Source organism: Kryptolebias marmoratus, linkage group LG1, assembly GCF_001649575.2.
Source record: "Kryptolebias marmoratus isolate JLee-2015 linkage group LG1, ASM164957v2, whole genome shotgun sequence".
NCBI classification, from domain to species: Eukaryota; Metazoa; Chordata; class Actinopteri; order Cyprinodontiformes; family Rivulidae; genus Kryptolebias; species Kryptolebias marmoratus.
Genome location: NC_051430.1, coordinates 253289 through 275732, shown reverse-complemented (window position 1 = coordinate 275732; position 22444 = coordinate 253289). Strand labels below are relative to the sequence as shown.

General features: G+C 38.3%; 1 protein-coding gene and 1 long non-coding RNA gene across 3 annotated transcripts in view; both read left to right on the top strand.

Annotated features, from left to right (window-relative positions):
* Positions 1–20480, top strand: part of ydjc (YdjC chitooligosaccharide deacetylase homolog) — a 42438-nt gene extending 21958 nt beyond the window's left edge. For both annotated transcript variants that reach the window (XM_017437070.3, XM_025010809.2), the window contains exons 5-6: positions 11615–11792; positions 19973–20480. In XM_017437070.3, the coding sequence (XP_017292559.2) occupies positions 11615–11792; positions 19973–20333 (539 nt within the window). In that variant the 3' untranslated portion in view covers positions 20334–20480. The remainder of the gene's footprint in view (positions 1–11614; positions 11793–19972) is intronic.
* On the top strand, positions 15028–17838 carry LOC119617495. The gene is made up of 2 exons (XR_005233810.1): positions 15028–15766; positions 15871–17838. It is a non-coding gene; the product is annotated as an uncharacterized LOC119617495 (long non-coding RNA).
* Positions 20481–22444: the final 1964 nt, after the last annotated feature.

Below are 22444 nucleotides of genomic sequence, written 5' to 3'. Positions count from 1 at the left end.
TCGGATCTTGGCTGGGTCCATCTTCACCTGTCCACCCTCAAAGACCCAGAAAAGCTATTCGGGTCACATGAAATTGTCATTTTTCAGCTTTGACGAAGAGTGTATTCTCCAAGTCTTTGGAGGTTTTTTTTTTACATGACCCCGGTGTTCTTCTAGACTATAAGAGAAGATGAGAGTATCATCTAAATAGACAAAAACAAACACATTGAGAAAATCTCTGAGGACGTTGTTGACAAGGTTTTGGAAGACAGCGGGGGCATTACAAAGACCAAAAAACATCACTAGATATTCAAAATGGCCGATGTGTGTTTGAGACGTTCTGGAGCGAGTCACAAAGGTGAGTTCTTTCCACAGAAAATCTGGGACTAAAAAGCACTCTGGGTGCGAAAACCATCTGGCGTCTGCCTGAGGAAATCTGCTCCTTCTTAAAGCAACCACTGATTGGAGGTAATGTGTCCCAGCTGACACCAATCCGGCCTGTCACCCTGAGAGAAGAAAGCACCAACACACTGCCACACCACCCACTTCCTGCACACAGTTGTGTAACCTAACAGACCTGACGTTAGGGCAACTTCTGAACTGAATTCTCATCAAGTCTCTTGGACCTTGGACCTACCTAGACTTGGACCTAGCTCTTCAAAGTTAGGTCCGAGTCTCCAGACCTATAGGTCTAGCCATTCGACATGGTCATGTGTACAGTAGCCGGATACTAGAAGTTGATTGTAGCATTAGCACGGCCATGGAGCTCCTTCTTCATCAGAATGAAAGACGTTTTTTGTCTGGCCAGAGTCAGTGTGAAGTCTGGGAAGATGTACACCCTTTTCACATTTTCTCCAGCATGGCGCCGAATGGTATTCCTGGTTTGAAACTGTCACCCCAGTGATCACTGCTGGCTCTCCCTTGGTCTGGCACGTAGTGTGCAGTGGGCCCCTGTCCAGTCCGGGTTTCTCCTCAAACCCCAACAAGTTTGTGGACTTTCTGACCACTCTGGCAGGCCCACAAGTCAAATTTTATTCTACCCAGAGCATGTCTCCAAGTCTTTGCATTTCTTGCTCAAAGCGTCTACCGCAGCAGAGAGCTTTGCCATATTAGCCTGCATGCTAGTTTGATGGTCACTGTGTTCATTAACAGGTCTCTTAAGTCTCATGCATTGGCTGTGAGACACGCATTTCATGATGTGTACACACCACACTTTGTGTTTCTCATGGTAAAACACATGCCCTGTTTTGAAGAAGAGCTGATGTGCAGCGCATTGGTCCCACACAGCCTTGAGCACAATAGCAGGCACAGCTGCAGTGTTGCCAGATTAGCGACTTCGTTGTTTTATTTAGTGAGTTTTCAAACCCCTCTAGCCATATGGCCATATTTTAACGAGCAACTCAACTATCCAATTTTCAACAGTAGACATGCCCTCACCAATCACCTCCCCCGACTTCTTGCGCCACTTCTGCAACCTTCCTGCCAACTGTGTAGCCCAGTGTCTCATACCAAGCGCAGGTGTGTTTTGTCCCACATTTTTTCCAAGTTTCTTCTGGATATTCACACATAAGATTAGAGAAGATAATATTCTGCCCAACCCACTCATAGACCGTAATTTCATGGCCCAAACACAAACTTCTTTGCACAGCATGCCCGGGAGCTAAGGCAATCATTGTGTCTGAAACAAAGGGAACAATCACACCAGTAACACTTTTTCTGTACTTCATCTGGTGCCCTAATATGGCTTCAATACAAGAAGCCCCATGAGGGATAGGTCTCCATATGTAGCCATACTTTTTCCACAGAACTTCAGGTGCATGAGTGTCATATTCCTGGCCATAATAGCTATCACAGTAACTCTCCCATCCAGGAAGCTTGCCACATGGTCTCCAAGTGAGACTGATAGTGTGTTCTGTGCTGGCATGATTACACATCATTCTTCACTGTCTTGGATGAACATACCTGTCTGGTCGATACAAAAGACTGGACCATATACTTTGCTCTGTGGAGTATACTGTGGCCAGAAATTGATATTGAGCCCAATAATTCTTAGTTTGGCTCAAGCAAGGGTTCACTCACTTCTCGATTTTCTCCTCCCAGAAACCCCACTAGGTGCGAGAGTCATCTCTCCTATGTGACTCAGCCCATGCTTGTAGCAGTATTTTGACAGTGTTGTATTTTTGCAGCTCTGTACAATCAAAGCACCATGTTGACATAATGGCAACCTCAGTCTGCCACAACCAGCTTTGAGGTGATACCCCAGTGCTTTCCCACACTAAGTTGTTGAGACTGTCGAAAATGCGCTGAGCTACACACTTGTCTATCTTGTCAAAGTCACCCTTGGGAGCTCCAAAGAGTTCATGTGGTTTCTGCAGTTTTTGCTCATACATATCCGAATAATAGGAGCCCTGGAGTCCCACAGGTGTGTTAGCAAAGTCTCCTTCAAAGTGGGGTAAATCAGGGGCTACCCAGACTCAGGGTAGAGTAGCATTTAACCATTCTTCAAGTAGAGCATTGATGGGCTTGAATATGGCATTCCAACTCCAATAATAATAATGCTGATAGCTTAGCGGGGTTATCGGTAGGTAAGATTGGATGGGGCGTGCACCATAAAGGTTCCAATAGAACATAGGTAATATCTTGAATTTTCTCTGTTTCTCTGTTTGCATTCAGTTTCTTACCTAGTTCCACCTTGGAGGTCAGAGTGGCAGGAGATTGTAGTTCAGGCCTCCTAAGTGAAGTGGTAGCTGTTGCCGGCACTGCAGTAGCCTTTAAATTCAGGACGTGTCTGCTCCTTGTGCCAAACTGCATGCACAGTAGGCGGGTGAAGTGTCTTGCCCAAGGGCACAGCGGCTGAGACAGCCGGAGCGGGGGCTCGAACCAGCAACCCTCCGATTACAGGACAAACCCCTACCTCCTGAGCCACTGCCGCCCCTTATAGTTATATTGTGTTGTTTAAGTGTTCCCTTTATTTTTTTGAGCAGTGTATATTAAAAGACACATATGCATTTTTTTCACACTGTCAGATGTGAAATCAGAATAAACATTTTCTGTTTTAGGTCAATTAGAATTTTCAAAATTATTTCTATTTGCTAAATGCCAGAATAATGAGAGCGAGAGAGAGAATGTTTTTAAGGCGATTTCTATTACTTTCTTCAAAGTCAAACATTCAAATCAGGTTGTTCCCTAACAGGAACACGCCTGATTTGAATCAGTGTGTCATTAACAGGCTTCTGCAGAACATGAAGAGGTAATTTAACCATTAAATCAGGTGTGTTTGAGCAGGGAAACAAGTAAAACATGCAGGATAGTGGCTCTCTAGGACCAGGGTTGCCTATCTGTGCTGTAAAGAGTGCCTAAAAAGGTGACAAGATGCTCTGTATTGTATGGCTCAATAATGGGAATATGCATTAGCACACCGTTCTAAGAGATAGCAGCATCTATGGTTATGTTCCCACCTCAATGGCCTGGCACATCAACTGTAGGTTTGTGGCCAATGATATTTCAACCATGCCTGATTGAGGAAACAGTTGTTCTCCCAACATTTGGCTGCACCCTTTGATCAGCCTCAGCCATTGTAAGCCCATGATTGAGAATGTGGTCTACAAGTGTGCCTCTTATCTCATCAGGAACATGCATATGTCCTCTGCCTTTTCTGCCTCTTCCTCTGTTTTGCCTCCCAACTCCTCCGCCATGCAGCCTCACTCCTCCTCTTCTTTTCTCTGGCAGTTGACCCCATCCAATTCCTTCTATTGTCAGACATTGTAACATTATGTTGTGCTCCGGCTATATACAGTAAATACTTGCAAGTTGATAGTTCATGAGATGCACCTTTAAACTATTTCAGAAAACTGGTTGATCATTGGTTGATCTAATGCTTCACAAATTTACCTTTGTTGGAGAAAGCCAGGATTTACCTGGGAGCAATTTACCAATTCAGGACAGTTTTAGAAAAAAAGTCAAATGAAAATGTATAAAAATATGCTTGACATATTATGACCATTTTGCATGTAAAGACTTATGCGATGCACCAATGCCTGGATGTTGTGGGGAGTGAGACTATTCAACAGAGAACCATATAATACAGTTTGATCAACATGACATAAGCAATTGATAATGTAGGAAAAAGTAGAGAATTGTATATAATCACTTGCAACTTGTTCAAAGAAATGAGAAACTGCTTTTTTGATGTGCACAAGTGACACTGATAGGAAGATTGAACAAGTAGTTTTGAGAATTTCAATTTTGATCTGAGAAATGTACCAAAGCGACTGAGAAAAACTGTAAGCATAGCCTTGTTATTATAAAAAAAAAAAAAACACTTATCGATGAAATGTTATGCTATCTGGGCATTTTCCTCAACAATTTATGCAAGAAATGCCACGCATTGTCAAGGCATTATAGTTCTGCTAAGTGGAGAGGTTGAAAAAAATTACTTCCTTGAGATGGCGGTGTTTTCGTCTCATCAAAAGTCCCGTGATAGCACATCTATAAAATACATTATTGATCTTCAGGGCCTGGTTGACGTCTCAAGGAAGTGATTGTCATAGCAACAAACTAAGGGGAGTCCCTATTCTCACCGTATGACTAGCCATCAGCCAAATGAGCCCATTACCCTGGAATGTAAGATCAATGCTGCTTTGTCTGTTGTTTGAGGTAGGCGTGTACTTAATATATCTTTCTAAAGTAAACAAGAACCAGAAGTTTACTACTCTGAAGAAGCCATTTTGTATAATTTTTCAGAACTGAAACCCTGCTTATTTTCTCACTAGAAACACAACAGCTTAATCATAAAAAAGTTAAAGACAATAACTACAAATTAAGCATAAAACATAAAAGTAGAAAAATATAAATGAAATGCAATCAATAAAAGATAAAAATATATTTCATGTTACACATGTCAGCATGTGTGTATCAATTCTGAAGCTATCGGAGCCGACAAAATTATTATCTCCCTTGTTAGTTTTGTTCAGTGTTTACATTTGAGCTTGCCACGTCTCGCCTACAATGCCACAGAATGAAAATTCTTGAACAGGACCTATTAAAAGTAGAAACAAACCCAAGTATCAATCCCATCACGCCTAGAATCGATGGGATCTGACAACATTAGTATCATATGTTGGTGTAGATTTGCAGATATCCAGAACATGGCAAATATAAAAAGTTTAAAGATGAAGAAACTGGACTTATATTCTGTAACTGAGCATGTGCATTGTTCTGAACTTTAAACTGCATGACATTGGTACCGATAATATCAATATTTGGACTGATCCAAAATGGCTGTAGTCAACACGTACTGTATTTCCAAAAGAGGGAGGAACACAGGGTGACCTAGAAGTGTGGAGGCAGGAGTACAACATTACAATCCACAAGAGGTTGTGAACTGTATGGTCGTGGTAGAGGAGAGCGTGGCCAGATAGCATCGGATGGCGGTGTGTAGGATGACTGTTGTGGTGAAGAAGAGGAAAAGAGTAAAGGCAGCGAAGAGGACTCAATGGGGGAAGTTGAGGAAGGAAAAATGTTGTGAGGAGTTCATAAAGGAGCTGGTAAAGGCTCTGTGTGGTAAGAAACAGCTTCCAAATGACTGGGCTACTATAGCAACAGTGATTAGAGAGACCAGTAGGAAGGTACTTGGTGTGTCATCTGGACAGAGAAAAGAATATAAGAAAACCTGGTGGTGGAGTAGTGAAGTGCAGGAAGTTATCCATGGGAAAAGGTTAGCTAGGAAGAAATGGGACAGTGAGAGGGCTGAAGAGAGTACCAGTGGAGGTTTGGAAATGTCTAGAAGAGATGGCAGTGGGATTTTGACTCAGTTATTCAATGGCAATTTTGAGAGTGAGAAAATGCCTGAGGAATGGAGAAGTGTACTGTTTAATTGTTTAAAATTGTTTAAAAAACAATTTGTTTTTTGTTTTTTTGTTTACTAGGGTTTAAGTGTGGGTTTTCTTCTTTATTTTTTTTTTCATTTTTATTTTTATTTTTTTTCTCCTTGGGGTTTGTGGGACACTCTCTTCATGAGGTTCAATTTGTGATTAATGAAACCTGTAAACTTTTAGCAAGGGTCAGAAATCTCCTTTTTTTGCTCCAAATTATATATCTTGTGTTGTCACTTAGTCAGAATATTTTCTCACAATATTTAAAATGAATAAGACAGGACTACTAAACTGTATCTCGTTAAATGTTAGAGGGATTAATAACCCCATTAAAAGGAAGAAAGTGCTAACATTCTTTAAGAAACAAAACACAGACATCGCCTTTATTCAAGAGACCCATCTCACAGATGTAGAACATTTAAAGTTACGCAGAGATTGGGTTGGTCAAGTATTTTATTCTTCTTTTTCATCTAAATCCAGAGGTGTAGCCTTGCTTATCAATAAAAACCTCAGATTTCGGTTAAATTATATGGAAAAGGACAGAGCTGGCAGATTAATTTTGATAGACTGTGTAATAAATACAAACAGAATAATACTTGTATCTTTATATGGCCCAAACTTAGACAACTCAGAATTTTTTAAAGATTTAATTCTAAAACTAGCAGCGGTTGAAGCTCCATGTATATTGGGCGGCGATTATAACCGGGTTCTAAATCCACCCATGGATCGCTCCTCTCCTAAATTCGCTGCACCATCTAGTTCTGCGGTAGCTCTGTCTCAGGGCATGAGGGAATTGGGATTGGGGGATGCATGGCGTTTACGTAACCCAACCAGCAAAGACTACTCATTCTATTCCAATATCCACAACTCATATTCAAGAATTGATATGTTTTTGACCTCATTCCTACTTGTGTCACAAATCAAAGCCTGTTCTTACTTAGCAGCCACAATTTCAGACCATAACCCCATACAAATGAAATTAGAATTTCATCAACCTGTTTCTTCCTCTAGATGGAGGTTCAGAGAATATCTTCTTAGAGACCCTGAATTTGTCACTTTCATGAATACCAAAATTGATATCTATTTAGAAGTAAATTCAAATACCTCCTCACATTCAAATATATGGGAAGCGCTCAAGGCTTACATGAGGGGCACATTATTTCATATGTTTCATATAAAAACAAACTAAAAAGGGAACAAATTTCTCAACTAGAAAAAGATATAAGGAATTTGGAAATTGACCATTCAAGAACAAATCAACCAGAATTGTTGAACATTTTAAAGCAAAAACGGATTTCATATGACAATCTGTGTACAAGTAAAATTGAAGCAGCAATGGCAAGGACAAAATATCATTACTATGAATTTGGCAATAAAACAAGCAAATTACTGGCGTGGCAGATAAAAAAGGAAGATAATGAAAAATTTATTCAAAGTATTAAAACAGATGATGGTAGACATTTAGAAAATACAAAAGACATAAATTTGAAATTTTAAAAAATATTATCAAACATTATATAAATCTGAGTTTGACAAATGTAAAATAGATATAAATAAATTTGTGAAACGATTACAATTACCTAAGATTAACACAACAGACAAAGACATACTGGATAGTGAGATAAGTGAAGAGGAGGTCCGTCTTGCTATAAAATCATTACAAAATAATAAAGCCCCAGGGCCAGATGGCTTCCCAATTGAATACTTCAAAACCTTTTTAAGCAAATTATCTATCCCTATTACAAACATGATCAAAGAGGCATTCCAAAGGACAGAACTTCCTCAATCCTTAGAACTTGCAACAATAACATTACTCCCCACACCTGGAAAGGATAGACAAAAGTGTGGTAACTATAGGCCCTTCAGCCTTCTCAACGTTGTTTACAAGATCTTGTCTAAAATAATAGCATCTCGACTGGAGAGAATAATACCAAAAATTATTAATTCAGACCAAACAGGTTTTGTTAAGAACCGACAGGGAGCAGACAATATTAGGAGGTCGTTTCATGTTATTGATATTGCTAAAAGAAAGAAGTACACTTTGGTAATACTTTCTATGGATGCTGAGAAGGCGTTTGACAGAATTGAACCTGATTTTGTATTTGAGACTCTGAGAGCTATGAATTTTGGTGAAACTTTTATTAGATATGTAAGAACACTCTTTAATAACCCCAGATCACAGATTTTGACTAATGGTGTTCTGTCGGACGCCTTCTCGCTCTCCCGAGGCTGTAGACAGGGCTGCCCAAGTTCTCCTAGCTTATTTTCCATTGCCATAGAACCATTGGCAATTGCTATCCATTCTGACTTATCTATTGCAGGTGTGAGGGTAGGTACAGATGAACATAAACTTGCACTATATGCGGACAATTTATTAGTATTTATTTCTCAGCCATTTAAATCTTTTCCATCTTTGCTGACATACCTTGGGTCATACAGTGCAGTTTCTGGCCATAAAATCAATTCCAAGAATGAAGCGTTTCCACTTAATATGACAAAGCAGGAGACACAATTACTACCTGGTTCATTTAAATGGTGCCCGGTTGGTTTTACATACCTTGGCAATAATATTAGTTCCTCGTACGATCAGATTTACCAAACGAATTACAAGTCATTAATTAATTAAACTAAAGCAGAACTGGAACGATGGATTGATCTCCCACTATCTTTGATTGGCAGAGTTAACACAATTAAAATGTCTATATTACCTAAATTTATTTACTTATTTCAATGTGTCCCCTTTAAAGTTCCAATGACATTTTTTAAAGATTTGGATAAAGCAATATCTGTATTTTTATGGCAAAAGAAGGTCCCAAGAGTTAAGCTTCTCACTTTACAGGCTCCTTATGCTAAAGGTGGATTAAATCTTCCAAATTTTAAAATGTATTACTTGGCCTCCCAGTTCCGTATTCTATGGATGTGAATTAATTCAAATGGTAACGATGTGAGGTGGGTCTCGATAGAACAACAAGAACTAAAATCCGCATCATTATCAATTATCCCCTTCCTGGGTTCTAAAAAGCAACTCTCTAAAATCACGTCAAATCCTTTAATTTTAGCTACCTATAATGCATGGCTTCAGTTACATGCCCTCTTAAATCTAAACATAGAATTGTTGGTTAACACACCACTTAAAGGTAACCCTAACATTCCTCAACCTATATCAGATGGTATATTACAAACTTGGGTCAGAAAAGGCATTAGATGGTGTTGAGGAGACAAAATATTACCTAAATGAAACTCTAAACTTTAAAAACCTCTCCTCACGACGGACCGGAAAATGAAAAGAGAAACCAGGAGTCAAAAATGGTCATAAGCAGTATCTTCAGTTTAAAAGATTTATTAGCCTTAATACTACACTCCTTACCAGCTCACAGCAGGAACACCAGAAGATGTCTGACCTAAATCACTAAGACATAGCATTTAAACCTAAACAAAGAGCTGGCCCATCCTCCTTCGGTCATCTTTCCGGAACCCTGTATATGGACTTTTTTTTCTCCATCTTCTGCAGGTGTCCTCCTTCGGAGGGGTTCCGGCTTCCGCTTAGCTGACTCCCCCAGACCGCGTTATCTTCCGTGCTTAGTACCAGCAGTCCCATAAACTCCCATGACCTCGCCAGCTAGTGCAGAGTTACACTCATCCTTAGGTTAATACAATACAATTACAGAACATTAATACATTATTCTAACTGGTAAGGAGTGTCTATATTATAGTTTCACTTCACAATCGGTTGGCGATCTTTATACCAACAATGTCTTTGCCAGCTTTAGTCAATTATCTGAATTTTATGACTTACATAGGCACAATTATTTCAAATATTTGCAGATCAGACACTGGATTAAGAGCCAAACAGAGATATTTCCAAATAAACCAGAGAAACCTCTCCTTGAAACATGTTTATTAGATACTAAACATACCACTACAAAAGGACTTATTTCTTGTGTTTACAAAATTGTTCTTGATTACTCACCAGCTTATGAGAACAAAAAAAAAATCTATATGGGAGTCAGACTTAAACTGCAAATACGATGATAAAAACTGGAGCAGATTACTAAATTCGTCTCAAACAATATTAGTATCAAGAAAGCACAGACAAATTCAATTTAATATTTTACACCGCATATATTATACCCCATACAGGTTGAATAAACTGAATGCCAACATCACTGACAAATGTCAAAGGTGTAAAATGTGTGTTGGGGATCTTCTTCATATGCTTTGGAGTTGTATACACTTTCAAACCTACTGGAATAATGTAATTCAGATAACATCAGCAGTTTGTGAGCTTTCCCCAGGATTTGGATACTTGGAGATGTTATGTCCTTGAAATTATGTCCTTGCAAGAAATACTTTGTTTTGTTAGCATCATCTGCAGCAAAAAAGTGTATACTTAAAAATTGGAAATCTATGGAACCTCCGAACCAGAAACATTGGATCAGCGAATTGTTGTCATACTGTACTCCTGAAAAAAATTTTCACTCAATACGGGGGTCATTGGTCAAGTTCAACCGGATTTGGACTCCCTTTCTAAATCTTCTCATCAGAATAGATCTGAGAGACTGACTTGTATTGATCTTTACTGTCATATTTCAATTATTTTTCTTTTCTCAATATTTTTGTTGAATTTCTTTTCTCTTGACTCTGGCCTTTCAAAAATATGGGATGTGTTAAATATATTACTGTATCTGTTGCTACATGGAGAGAGTGGGTGGGGTGGGTGGGTTTTATTTTTAAAGTGTTTTCACAAAAAAAAAAAAGGTAGTATTGTACACTAGATGTAGATTTTGTATGGCTGAACCTTCTGAATAAATATATCTATACAAAAAAAAAACGTGTTTTTCTTTGCCTTTCTTCCAATAGAAACTACACCTGGACCAGTCATTATGTGTTTATCCGTATCTCTTACCCCCCCTCTCAAACCCCAGCCAGTCGAAGCAGATGGCGGTTCGTCCTGAGCCTGGTTCTGCTGGAGGTTTCTTCCTGTTAAAAGGGGGATTTTCCTTTCCACTGTTGCCAGTGTGCTTGCTCAGGATGGGAGACTGAGATGAAGTGAAGATTCAGTGCAATCTGCTGGCTTCCTTGGATATATAACTTTTACTAATTGGCTAACAGTGCTAAGCTAAAATAAATCATACTTCCATTCAGAAACGAATAATATATAATGTAATTTAAAAAATGAAAAAATGTGGAACTAGTTTATGCAAAGAATAAGATAAGATAAGTACAATCAGCATCAAGGACTACAACCTATTTATTTCTTACACTGTCAAATTACTAAACAAACTTATGCTTAGAGGTCACCTTCAAAGTAAGAGTCAGTTGTAGGTTAAATGAACTTTGGAAATTACTTTAGATTGTGAAGTCAGAGTATTTTCAGATGAAAAACGGTTATTTCATGGAGGTTACACAAGGTTATTTAGTCTGACTTTCAAAGAAAAAGTTCATATTTTTCTTATACAGTAATGATAGTACATGCATTGGTACCCTTCAGAATCTTTTTAGAAAAAAATCATTTTATTTATGTTTTGATTACACGAAGAGATTGATACATAAACAGGTACAACAACAGTGTCTTCAGTCAGAGACTTCAGTTCCGCTGTAAGACAGACCAAAAAGATCCTTCCTGCCCATAGCCATCAGCATCTATAACAACTCTTTAATGAAACCAGGACGATGAGTTACAACATTTAATTACCATTTGTAAAGTATTTTTTAATTGAATTGAATAGTGATTTTTGTTGTATTGTGTGTTTATTATCCAGATATCCGTGAGGTGTTTGCACACGTTCTGTCAGATCTAAGGATCCTGTACACTCGTGTTCCTGTTGAACCGGGTTTACAAAACTGTCCATGGCTGCCAGAACACCTCCAAAGTTTCTATATAAAGGTGGAAAAAGATGCTCTGGACTCCATCCCTGTTTTCAAACGCCACGGAATCAGGTATTTTTTATGTGTGTCTGATTGTCTACAAGTTTCTTTGTGACCTGGTAAGTGAAGTTACCTCTAATTTTTGTCTCATTGTTATTCGGTTTAATTTAGATGCAAGTAGAATTGTGTTGGCACCTACCCCATATTTTCAGACAGGTGTTGTGCTTAATGTGATGATGTATTTCTCTTTTGTTTTTATGTTTATGTTTTTGTGTTGTTTTTTTCACATCTTGAAACTTTTGCCTATGTATGGCTTACCAGAAGAGGTCATCAGCTAGTGTGGGTGGGGATATTAGGTTTGCTAATGTTACCAGCGCAGTCCTAGGGGAAAGTTGGGCGGTACCAAGTGGCACATAGCTGGTAAAGACTGTGTTGCCTAACTGGGAATCTATGGCTTTAGACAAGATAAGAGACGCACGTTATTATCAGGCTCATTTTACTTCTGAGTTGTGCCTGCGTGCTGTCCCTCTGTGTCCACTGTGGCGCTACTGTGCCCTCTGTTGGTGTGCATGTTTACAATGACCATAACTTTAAAAACACACATTAGTATTTAAACAAAAAAATAGAGGGTGTGTCTGTTTTTATAAAACCCGTATTACAACCTGCTACACTAGTTTGAATTGTAAGGTTCTAAACAACCGAATCAAATGCAGGAATATTTTTGCACTATCTGCACCATCTTGATGCTCATATAATTTACGTAAAAAAACAAAAACATTTTAACAGATGTAGACCATACCAGACTGAAGATTGGTAGGACACATATAGCTTTTATCCTTTTCCAGCAAATGAAGAGGTTTTGCCATTCTTATACATAGAGATTTTCTTTTCATGCTAAAACAATTTCTGATTCTGCTGGCAGGTTTATTATTGTACTGTGGCATATTTATGATGTAAAAGATGTTCTTGTAAATATTTATGCTCCCAAATAGGATAATGACTCTTTTTTTTTTTTTTTTAGATGTTTTTTTTCAATGCTGCTAGATTTGATTTTTTTTAAGATTTGACTATGGGAGCGAATTTTAATTGCTGGGTGAGTTTTTACTTAAACCACCTCTCCTTTACTTCAAGCAAAGTTGGCCAAAGTGATTATAGCCTTTATGAAAGAATTTAATGTTGTGGGCTGTTGGTGCTTTTAAAACCTAGATGGTTTTTTTTTCTTGCATATTTACCATACTTACACTCACATTGATTTTTTTGTTGTTGTTGATGAAAGCAAGCTGTTTTTTTCATTTCAGGCTGTAAATATGATTATTGTAGTCTCGGACCATGTTTTGGTCATCATGAACATTTATTTCCAGAAATTTACAAATGCACGACCACCATAATGTCTTGACGAACATCTACTTCTAGAGAATGACTGTCGACTTTGTCTCTAAACGAATCAGTTTTTTATTCCATGATAATAAGACTCCAGAGGTCACAGCCTCTGCAGTGTTTATACTATTTTCAATATTGCCCATTAAAGAAAATCTAGAAGAGGGAAACTAGCTAGGTTATCTGAGCACATTGAGTCTTTAAAACACAGCCAAATACATAAAAATAACAAATATCTTTGCAATCCAAATATGACCTTATCATCACACCACACCACACCACACCACTGCACTTTTAATCAATTTGAAATCCAAATTTTAGGAACAAGAGAATAAAACAAGTAAACTGTTGGTTTATCAGCTAAGATAAATATCTGCATCCCAGTTGATACCTTGTGTCGAAATTGAAACCAGAGTAACATCTGGCCCATTGGAAATTAATAAAACTTTTTGTAATATTTTACAAGTGGCTGTACTCATCTGATTGCTCTGACCTGTGGTCTCATGTATCAAAGAATGTGCAGCTTTCTTATTGAAAGTTGGCATACAGCCCAAATTTGAAACATTTATATGTACAAAAATGGCGCACTTCTAAGGCTGGGGCATTTCCAACTTTACGAATGGGTTTGTTAACATAATTACTGTAAACACATTACAGAAAGTAAAGAACTTTATCACAATATTCTAACTTTCTGAGACAGTCCTGTAATCACAGCCAGTGCATAAAAGAGGTCATTTGGAGGCTTCCACCTTTGAGCTATAATTTTCTTCATTGCTGTCAGGCCTGACAACCAGCTTTCAAGAGTTTTTTCATTAGAGATAGTTGTGAATCATCATTTAATAAATGCACAACAGGGTCCAAATGGAGAGGAACTCCAGTTATTTCAGTATGCAACAAATTACTTTGACCCAGAGATCCTGAACCCTCGGACATTCCCAAACAACGTGGATAAAAGAGCCTAGAGTATTGTGTCTAATAATTAGTGTCAAGTATACTCTGTGACAAAATTTCATATGTACTGTTGAAACCAGAAGTTTGCATACACTATTTAAAAAGACAATTTTTTTTTTACACTGTCTGACATGAAATCAGAATAAACGTTTCCCGTTTTAGGTCAATTAGGATTTTCAAAAATATTTCTATTTGCTAAATGCCAGAATAATGAGAGCGAATGTTTTTAAGGCAATTTTTTTAAGTACACCAAGATTACTATGCCTTTAAACAAATTGGGACATTTGATGTCATGTCTTTGGAAGCTTCTGATAGGTTTATTGATAACATCTGAGTTAATTAGAGACACATATGTGGATGTAATTTAAGCCACACCTGAAACACATTGTTTCCTTGTGTAACATCATGGGAAAGTCGAAAGAAATCAGCCAAGATTACAGGAAGAGAATTTCGGACTTGCACAAGTCTGGTTCATCCTTGGGTGCAATTTCCAGATGCCTGAAGGTGCCTTGTTCATCTGTACAAACAATTATATGCAAGTACAAACAAGATGGGAATGTCCAGCCATCATACCGCTCGGGAAGGAGACAGGTTCTGTGTCCCAGAGATAAACGTGCTTTGGTCCTAAATATGCATTATCAACCCAAGAACAAAAGCAAAAGACCTGGTGAAGATGCTCGCTGAAGCTGGTAAGAGTGTGTCATTATCCACAGTGAAACGAGTACTGTATTGACATGGGCTGAAAGGCCACTTTGTCAGGAAGAAGCCATTACTTCAAAAGAAATGTAAAAAGCCCGATTAATGTTTGCAAATGCACACAAGGACAAAGACCTTAAGTTATGGAGACATGTCCTTTGGTCTGATGAAACTAAAATTGAACTGTTTACATTTGGAGGAAAAAGGAGGAAGCTTTCAAGCCTGAGAACACCATCCCGACTGTGAAACACGGGGGTGGCAGCATTAAGTTGTGGGTTTGTTTTGCTGCCGAAGGGACTGGTGCCCTTCACAAAATAGATGGCATCATGAGGAAAGAACATTATGTGGAAATACTCACGCAACATCTCAAGACATAAGCAAGGAATTTAAAGCTTTATTAATTTAAAGCACCACAAAGAATTCACTGGTGAGAAAAGCTACAGACTTAGTAAAAAAAATCATCCAAGTTATAAAACTACTATTTATGTTGTATTTATGTATTTAAATATACTATCTGTTATTATTCAAATGTTAAAGTCAGTGCTGTTATTAAAAGCAAAATATGCCTCTGTGACAGGTTAAAAAGGTTTATGATAGAATGTTTATACCATTAAAAATGTATTCATATTTCATAGTTATTTTGTTATAATTTTCCCATTTACAAACATTGCTAATGCAATACAAAAGGTTTCAAAACTATGTACAATATTTGCAATTCATTAAGAGTTAAAAGCATTGCTCATAGAGTACAAAATGTATTAATTATGTGTACTAATTACAGCTCAGTAAGAGTTTGATGATTTTCAGATTTACTGCTTTTGTCTGAATTGTCTTTGTTTGCGCCTGCGCAAAAAGGTGCAGGGGTCCTTTTGGTTTCGAGTGGGTTGTTTGAATAAAGCATAATGGAGTAATGATGTCAGCTTCATTTCTATCCTTCATTTAGTTACCACCTACGTCTCCCAACCCATCGGAGTAGAGGCCACAACACTCCCCCTCCCCCTTTAGGCCAAACACTGCAAAAAGTAAGCTGGTGCTACAACAGCAGCTTATTCCTTACTGTGGATAAAACTGAAGAAATAGTTCTTGATCTGAGGAGACTTACTGAACATCTCTCTCTGTTCATCAGTAGTTCTGATGTGGAGCGTTGGTAACACCAAGTTCTTAGGAGTAACCATCTCTGATGACTATACCTAGACCACCAACACCATCTCTGATGATTTCACCTAAACCATCAAGACTTTCTCTGAAGAACCTCACCTAGACGATCAACACTGTCCCTGAAAGCCTCACCTGCACCACCGACACCATCTTTGACAACCCCACCTGAACTACCAACACTACCTTTGATTAGTTCACCTGGACCATTAACACCAGCTCTGAGAGCCTCACCTGGACCACTAACACCAGCATTGATTAACTCACCAAAACCACTAACACCATCTCTAAAGAGCATGCATGGATCACCAACACCATCTCTGATGATTTCAACTGGACCATCAACTTTAGCTGTTAGAGCCTCACCAGGACAACCAACATGAAGTCTGATGACCTTACCTGGACCATTACTATCTCTGATGAGCTCACCTAGACCACCAACACCAATGCTGAGAACCTAACCTGGAAAACCAGCACCATCTCTGACACCATCTGGACCACCAACAGCAGTTCTTAGAGCCTCACCAACAATTATAATGACCTCACCTGTGTCAGCTCTGATGACATCACCTGGACCACCAAAACCAGCTTTGACAACTTCACCACCACCATCTTTGAAGACCTCATGTAGACCAGCAACACAATCTCTAAAGACCAAACCTGGACAACAACAACAGTTCAGAGCCTTGCCTGGACCACCAATACTAGCTCTGAGAGTATTACCAAGACCACCAGCTTCAGCTCTGATGACCCTCCTTGGATCACCAAAATCAGCTCTGAGAGCCTCACCTTGAGTACCAACACAAGTTCTAATGACCTCACCTAGACCAATAACACCAGCTGAAACACCAACACCAATTCGCATGACCTTATCCAAAACACCAAGACCATCCTTTAAAACCTTGCCTAGTTCCCAATAACAGCTCTGAGAGCCTCATGCAGACTATCAACACCAGTTCAGACAACCTCACCTGGATTACCAACAGTAACTCTGAGATATTAACCAGGACAACAGCGCCAACTCTGGTAACCTCGCTTGGATTTGGCAATTGGTTTACACCAGATGCTCTTCCTGACACAATCTGGGCTTAAAAGAAGAGTGGATGGTTCACAGTTGTAACTTTGAAGCATCCAGCATCAAATCTCAACCTTTTTGAGATGTGTTGCTGCCATAAAATTCCAAATTACTTTTTTTTGAATGGTACAATTTCTTCGTTTCAGTATTTGATATGTTTACTATTTTACAATTTGGGCTTATGAGATACTCAAATCACTGTATTTGCAATCTTCACAACTTTTTTTGGAATTGGGGTTGTGCTTAGTATACACACAGTTCAGTTGGAATGGAGGCACATATGATGATGTCACAGTTCAGCTAACCTCTTGAGTCTTTACCAGAGCTTTAATTCATTTGGACATTTTTTATTGTTTTTTTTTTCTTGTTGTTGTTTTTTGTTATTTACAACTAGATTTTTTTCCACATTTAAATCAAGAGTCAAATTACTATTACTACTGTTACTATTTTTTACAAAAAAAAAATAAATAACATTCTTCAAATAAAAAATAAATAAAACATCACTCAAAATGTTGATTTGGGAAAAAAAAAAGTTTTCAGGAAGTTGTGTCTGTAAAATAAGATTCTCAAAACCTTTCATAGTTGATTGTTTTGATGACAAAATTTGCTTCATTGACCTAAAACAAACAAATAAAGAGGTACTTACTTGATCAGACTCTTGTACCATATGAGCTGTTGCTGTAAACTGTAGATTTTATGAAATTTAGAATTTTACCTGTGTAGGTTCCTAATTAATGAAGCCAGAAGCTTGACACTCTATATTTCACCTTCATTCCACTTGATGACAAAAAAAAAACAGACTGGATCCTCTTGATTAACTTCAACCTTTTACTTCAAACATAAAAACAATACAGACATAACTTATCCACAAAAACAATAAAGAGTAACAAAAATAATATGAATGAGGTCAAAAAACTGTGTGGCTCCACTCCAACTGTTCGACTCCCTGCTCTATAGCCACACCCCAAAACTCCTCAACTGTCTAATAATCAACTACATATGCAAATTTTCTAGAGGTCCTTAGTATAGTGCAGGGGTCGGCAGCATGCGGCTCTTTAGCGCTGCCCTAGTGGCTCCCTGGAGCTTTTTCAAAAATGTTAGAAAATAGAAAAAGATGGGGGTTGGAAATATAGTTTAATATAGTTTCTATAAGGGAAGAACCAGCCACTATTTTTTGTTGTGACAAAAAGTAATTTCATATGATGATGATGATGATGGAGGTGGGTGGAAACACAGATCGTCAGAACACCGGCCGTAGGCGCGAACGCACACTGACTGACGTCATGACGTCACTGATTTAGTTAAAATAAAAACGTTGTTTAACTTTCGGTTCTTCCCTCGACTATTCTTGAAAAACAGAAAATAAAATAGGTTCTCATCACAACACCTAATTGTTGTTAGACTGCATGTAATCTGAAGTGGATCGAGTGCATCATATGGGTTTGCAGTGAACTGTTGTAATATTTTTATTATTGTTTTCTCAGGTTTTTTCGGGTTGAATGTTATTTAGATAATTAAATATCCAACAACAACCAGTTAATTTACCAACAAGTCTTTAACTGTGTTTATTCCTCTCATCATGGACAACAAGTCTTTAACTGTGTTTGGAGACATTTGTTCTTTTTTTGCAAAAGTTACCAGGGGGAACCAAATATTTCAGCCGTCTGAAATAATCGGTTACCCCTCTAAAACACAGGACAAAAATAATTTACCAACAACTCCTTACCTGTGTTTATTCCTCTGTATTATGATGTTATTAGCACATTTTATTTTTAAAAGAATGATGTTTTTTTTGTTGTTGTTTTTTTAATGAGAAATATTTGCCACTCTAAACAATTCTGTTAATAGATAAGTCATTATTTACGGAGACGCAGGGGGAACCGTATCTGATGGGGGAACGGGGCTCGACGAAACAGCAGCAACTCGAGCGCATTGCTGCCCCCTATATGTCAAGAGGACAAATAACACCTTTTCTGTTTAAATTGCCAACCCGCCACAGTGGCGTGTGTGTTGATCAAATTCACCCGCCACTTCAAATATTTACCCGCATTTGGCCGGTGGCGGGTGCTAATTTCCACCCCTGCTTTAATTTATTAATTTAATTAATACATATTATTTTCCTATCTGCCTCTGGCCAGATGTTGTTTCTTTACACCTGTATCATTTTTATAATATAATAACCATTAAACACCAATCAATCTCAGGATTATTCAGTTGTTATTACCATTAGTTAAAACTGATTCTGAATCATATCTAGTCAGTGCAGAAATCTATTAAATGATTAATACAGACAGCATCTTCTCAAGACTACTAAAAACACAGAGAAAGAAATGATGAATCAAGAAAGTGAACCTAGAAATTCTGTTACTGGAACTCCAATTAAGGCGGATCAGTTTTCACAAGTGAAAGATGTTAATTGTTGCTCTGATGTGAGCCAACATCATGGTGTGTTATATTAAATATATGAGTACATGTTTGGTTGGAGACTGTTATGGAGATAAATGAGTGAATATGATGAAAAGAAATTCAGTTTCAAAAATCATTGGTACATCCAATCTAGGTCAAAAAAGCTCCTCCCTCGATTAGGCATTATAAGGTAGTTCTGTCGGCTTTATTAAAAATGAACAACTGATGTCAAAGGCTGTACTTCAGGTGAGAGGAAAGTGTAAGAAACTCAGGATTTCTTATTGTTTGCCAGTGAGCAAGTTTAGTTCACAGAAACTTACCATTGGTGATAGACTTGGAGTCTCACTTACTTGCTTTCTGGAACAGAAAATTCAGAGTTTCCCTAAGGGTCAGAGTTTTCACTAAACCTACTTTCTGGAATAGCCCTGTGTTTATGTTACCTTTTCTTTATCCTCTGTGTGTCCACATGAACAATTCTGTCTGACATGTCATGTATAGAACTGAATGATTAATAAAGTAAAGTTAAATGTTGCTGTAATTGTAGCTTGTGTTTTTCTGACAATATTGAATCAGAATGTTTGATTGTTTACAGGTGGCCGGACGTGTACCTGGGCCTGACGACTATGGGTCAAAACATGTCCTTCTCTAGCCTGCAGAGGGCGATCAAACAGGCCTTGGCAGCGGGACTTTCTGACAGTAGGTCTAGGAGTGGATCAGAGTTTCATCAGTCCGTGGTTACAGCAGAACTCATGGTTCATCCAGGATACCCCAGTTATCCCAAGGAAGGAGGCTGTGGAGAGGGTCCAGATGACTTCTCTCAGTCTGCTGAGCGACACCATGAGCTGAGTGTGCTCACAGACCCATCTGTTCTGGATCTGTACCAACAGGAAAGAGTGCAGCTCTGTGGCTTTAAAGACCTTAATGACCTTCACCGTCCAAATTTACATCACTGACACTAACACCAGACTGTAGATAATAAATGTATACCTACATCCACCTAGAATGTTAAATCTTTGATGTTTTAAATTTTCTGATCCTGTCTGTGTTAATGGCTGACTACAAGCAGGAAAATTTTGAAATAAAATGATTTCTTGACAGCAGTCAACGGTTTTATTCATGCAGCATCAGTTGACAACAAAGATTATCTATTAACACCCAAGAGAGTGTATGCATGAGTGTGTGTGTCGGGGGGTGGTATAGGTTCAGACAGAGACACAAATAAACACATAAGTTCAGAAAAACCTGAGAACCCCCCACGCCCGACTCTGAACATGCTCAAGTGGAAAAAAGATGATTAGTGGAAGATGTTTAGTGAATGAAGAATGAAGGGGTGAATGTTAGATGATGGATGAAAGAGAAATAAATAATTGGGTGGATAATGGATGGATGGATGGGAGGGAGTTGGGGAGATTATTTTTCAACACATAGGAAAGAATACCACATTGTTTTTCAGATACTGGGCCCTCTTAGGCTTCTTTGAGTACATCTAGTGGAACCCAGACTACTTGACCATACAGGAGCTGAAATGGAGAACAGCGTTAATTTTAGAGTTTTGTTAAATCTATTAACAAGGTCATCAGTGTCTGGGTGGTAGATAGGAACTTGTTTTGATTTCAATTATTATCCAGCAGTTTACTTCACTTTGAAGTTAAATTAGTCCCCTGATCAGTGATGATTTCTTTGGACATCCACCTAGAGAACATTTGTATCAGTTTGCAATCTAGTGGACCTTCACCTTTCTCGTGGGAATGCTTCGGGGTATCTCTTAACATTGTCATACACCACCAAAATTTACAATTAAACCCTTATGCCATTCTGGAAAGGCTTTAAGGTGCCCTAACTGATTGCCCAATGTATGGAATGACCAAACTGCAAAACTCTAGGCCTTGAGCTTTTTGGAACAACCAACTGGTCTCCAATTTTACTGTACTGATATGGTTTCTCATTCGTTAAAAGAAATACCTCTTTGTCAAGTTCTGTTGACTCTGGGGTACATAAAAACAAGGGGTGCTAAAGATGGGTTATGCTTTTGAAGCTGAGCTATATCACTTGGTATCACCAATAGCTTCGGTTGTCACCCATCCCGTAAAACAACGAATCGTCCTTTATTTGGAAATTAAATGTTGCAAACCAATACGAGACACGATTTTTTCTGTATTTCCATTATTGTCCAATACACATGTCTGTCACACACACATCAACACTAACTCTAACAATAATGATCAAAAGCACCCCCTTCCCCGGCTCCACTCCTTTGTGTACCTGGCTGCTGTCAGACAGACACTACACACAGGTGCTGCTCACAAACCCATCACCTTTTAACACTAGAACTACCAGACCTCTGCCATTTGGCAGTTATACCTTTAAATCCCAAGGAACTGCCATATGGAAGGTGTGAATAGCCCATCTTGCCTCCAGGGTTATGTAAATGAGGCCATTACATTTGCAAGAAGTAACTCTAAGGACACTCTACTCTCAACAAGTTGGTCTCCATCAGAGTCACAGGGATTGACATGGTTGAGGATCATGTCCAAAGCCTGCTGTGCACTGTAAACCTTTGCCATCTTTGCTTCTCAGTCAACAGAGTAAGTAAAATATGTGTGGTGACGTGGCTTTTTTTCGACTGGAGGTTGCTACAATCATAATCGTTATCATCATTGTTCACACTATCACCCATCACAGTTCACTGTTACCTGGTACTGGCATATTTCGATCTAATGGCTGAAACAACAACATTTTTAAAATCTAAATATAGAACCCATCTCAGTTACCTCCATCGAGTATATTTGTAATATTATAATATTGTACTATAGTGAGAAACCTTTATTCTATTTTATTTCACTCATCATGTAGCCTACAGATAGGCTATTTATTTTGGTGCTGTTTATTATGTAAAGTTTATGCACTTTATTACCAAGTTTTCCTATGTCTGCAGTCTTCTTTCTCTTTATTATAATAATAATAATAATATTGAAATAATGTGAAACTGACACAAAGACATTATTTGAACTATAATTCCAAAACATCTCAAGTATGCCTCCTTTGTAGTAATTTTGGATTGTTT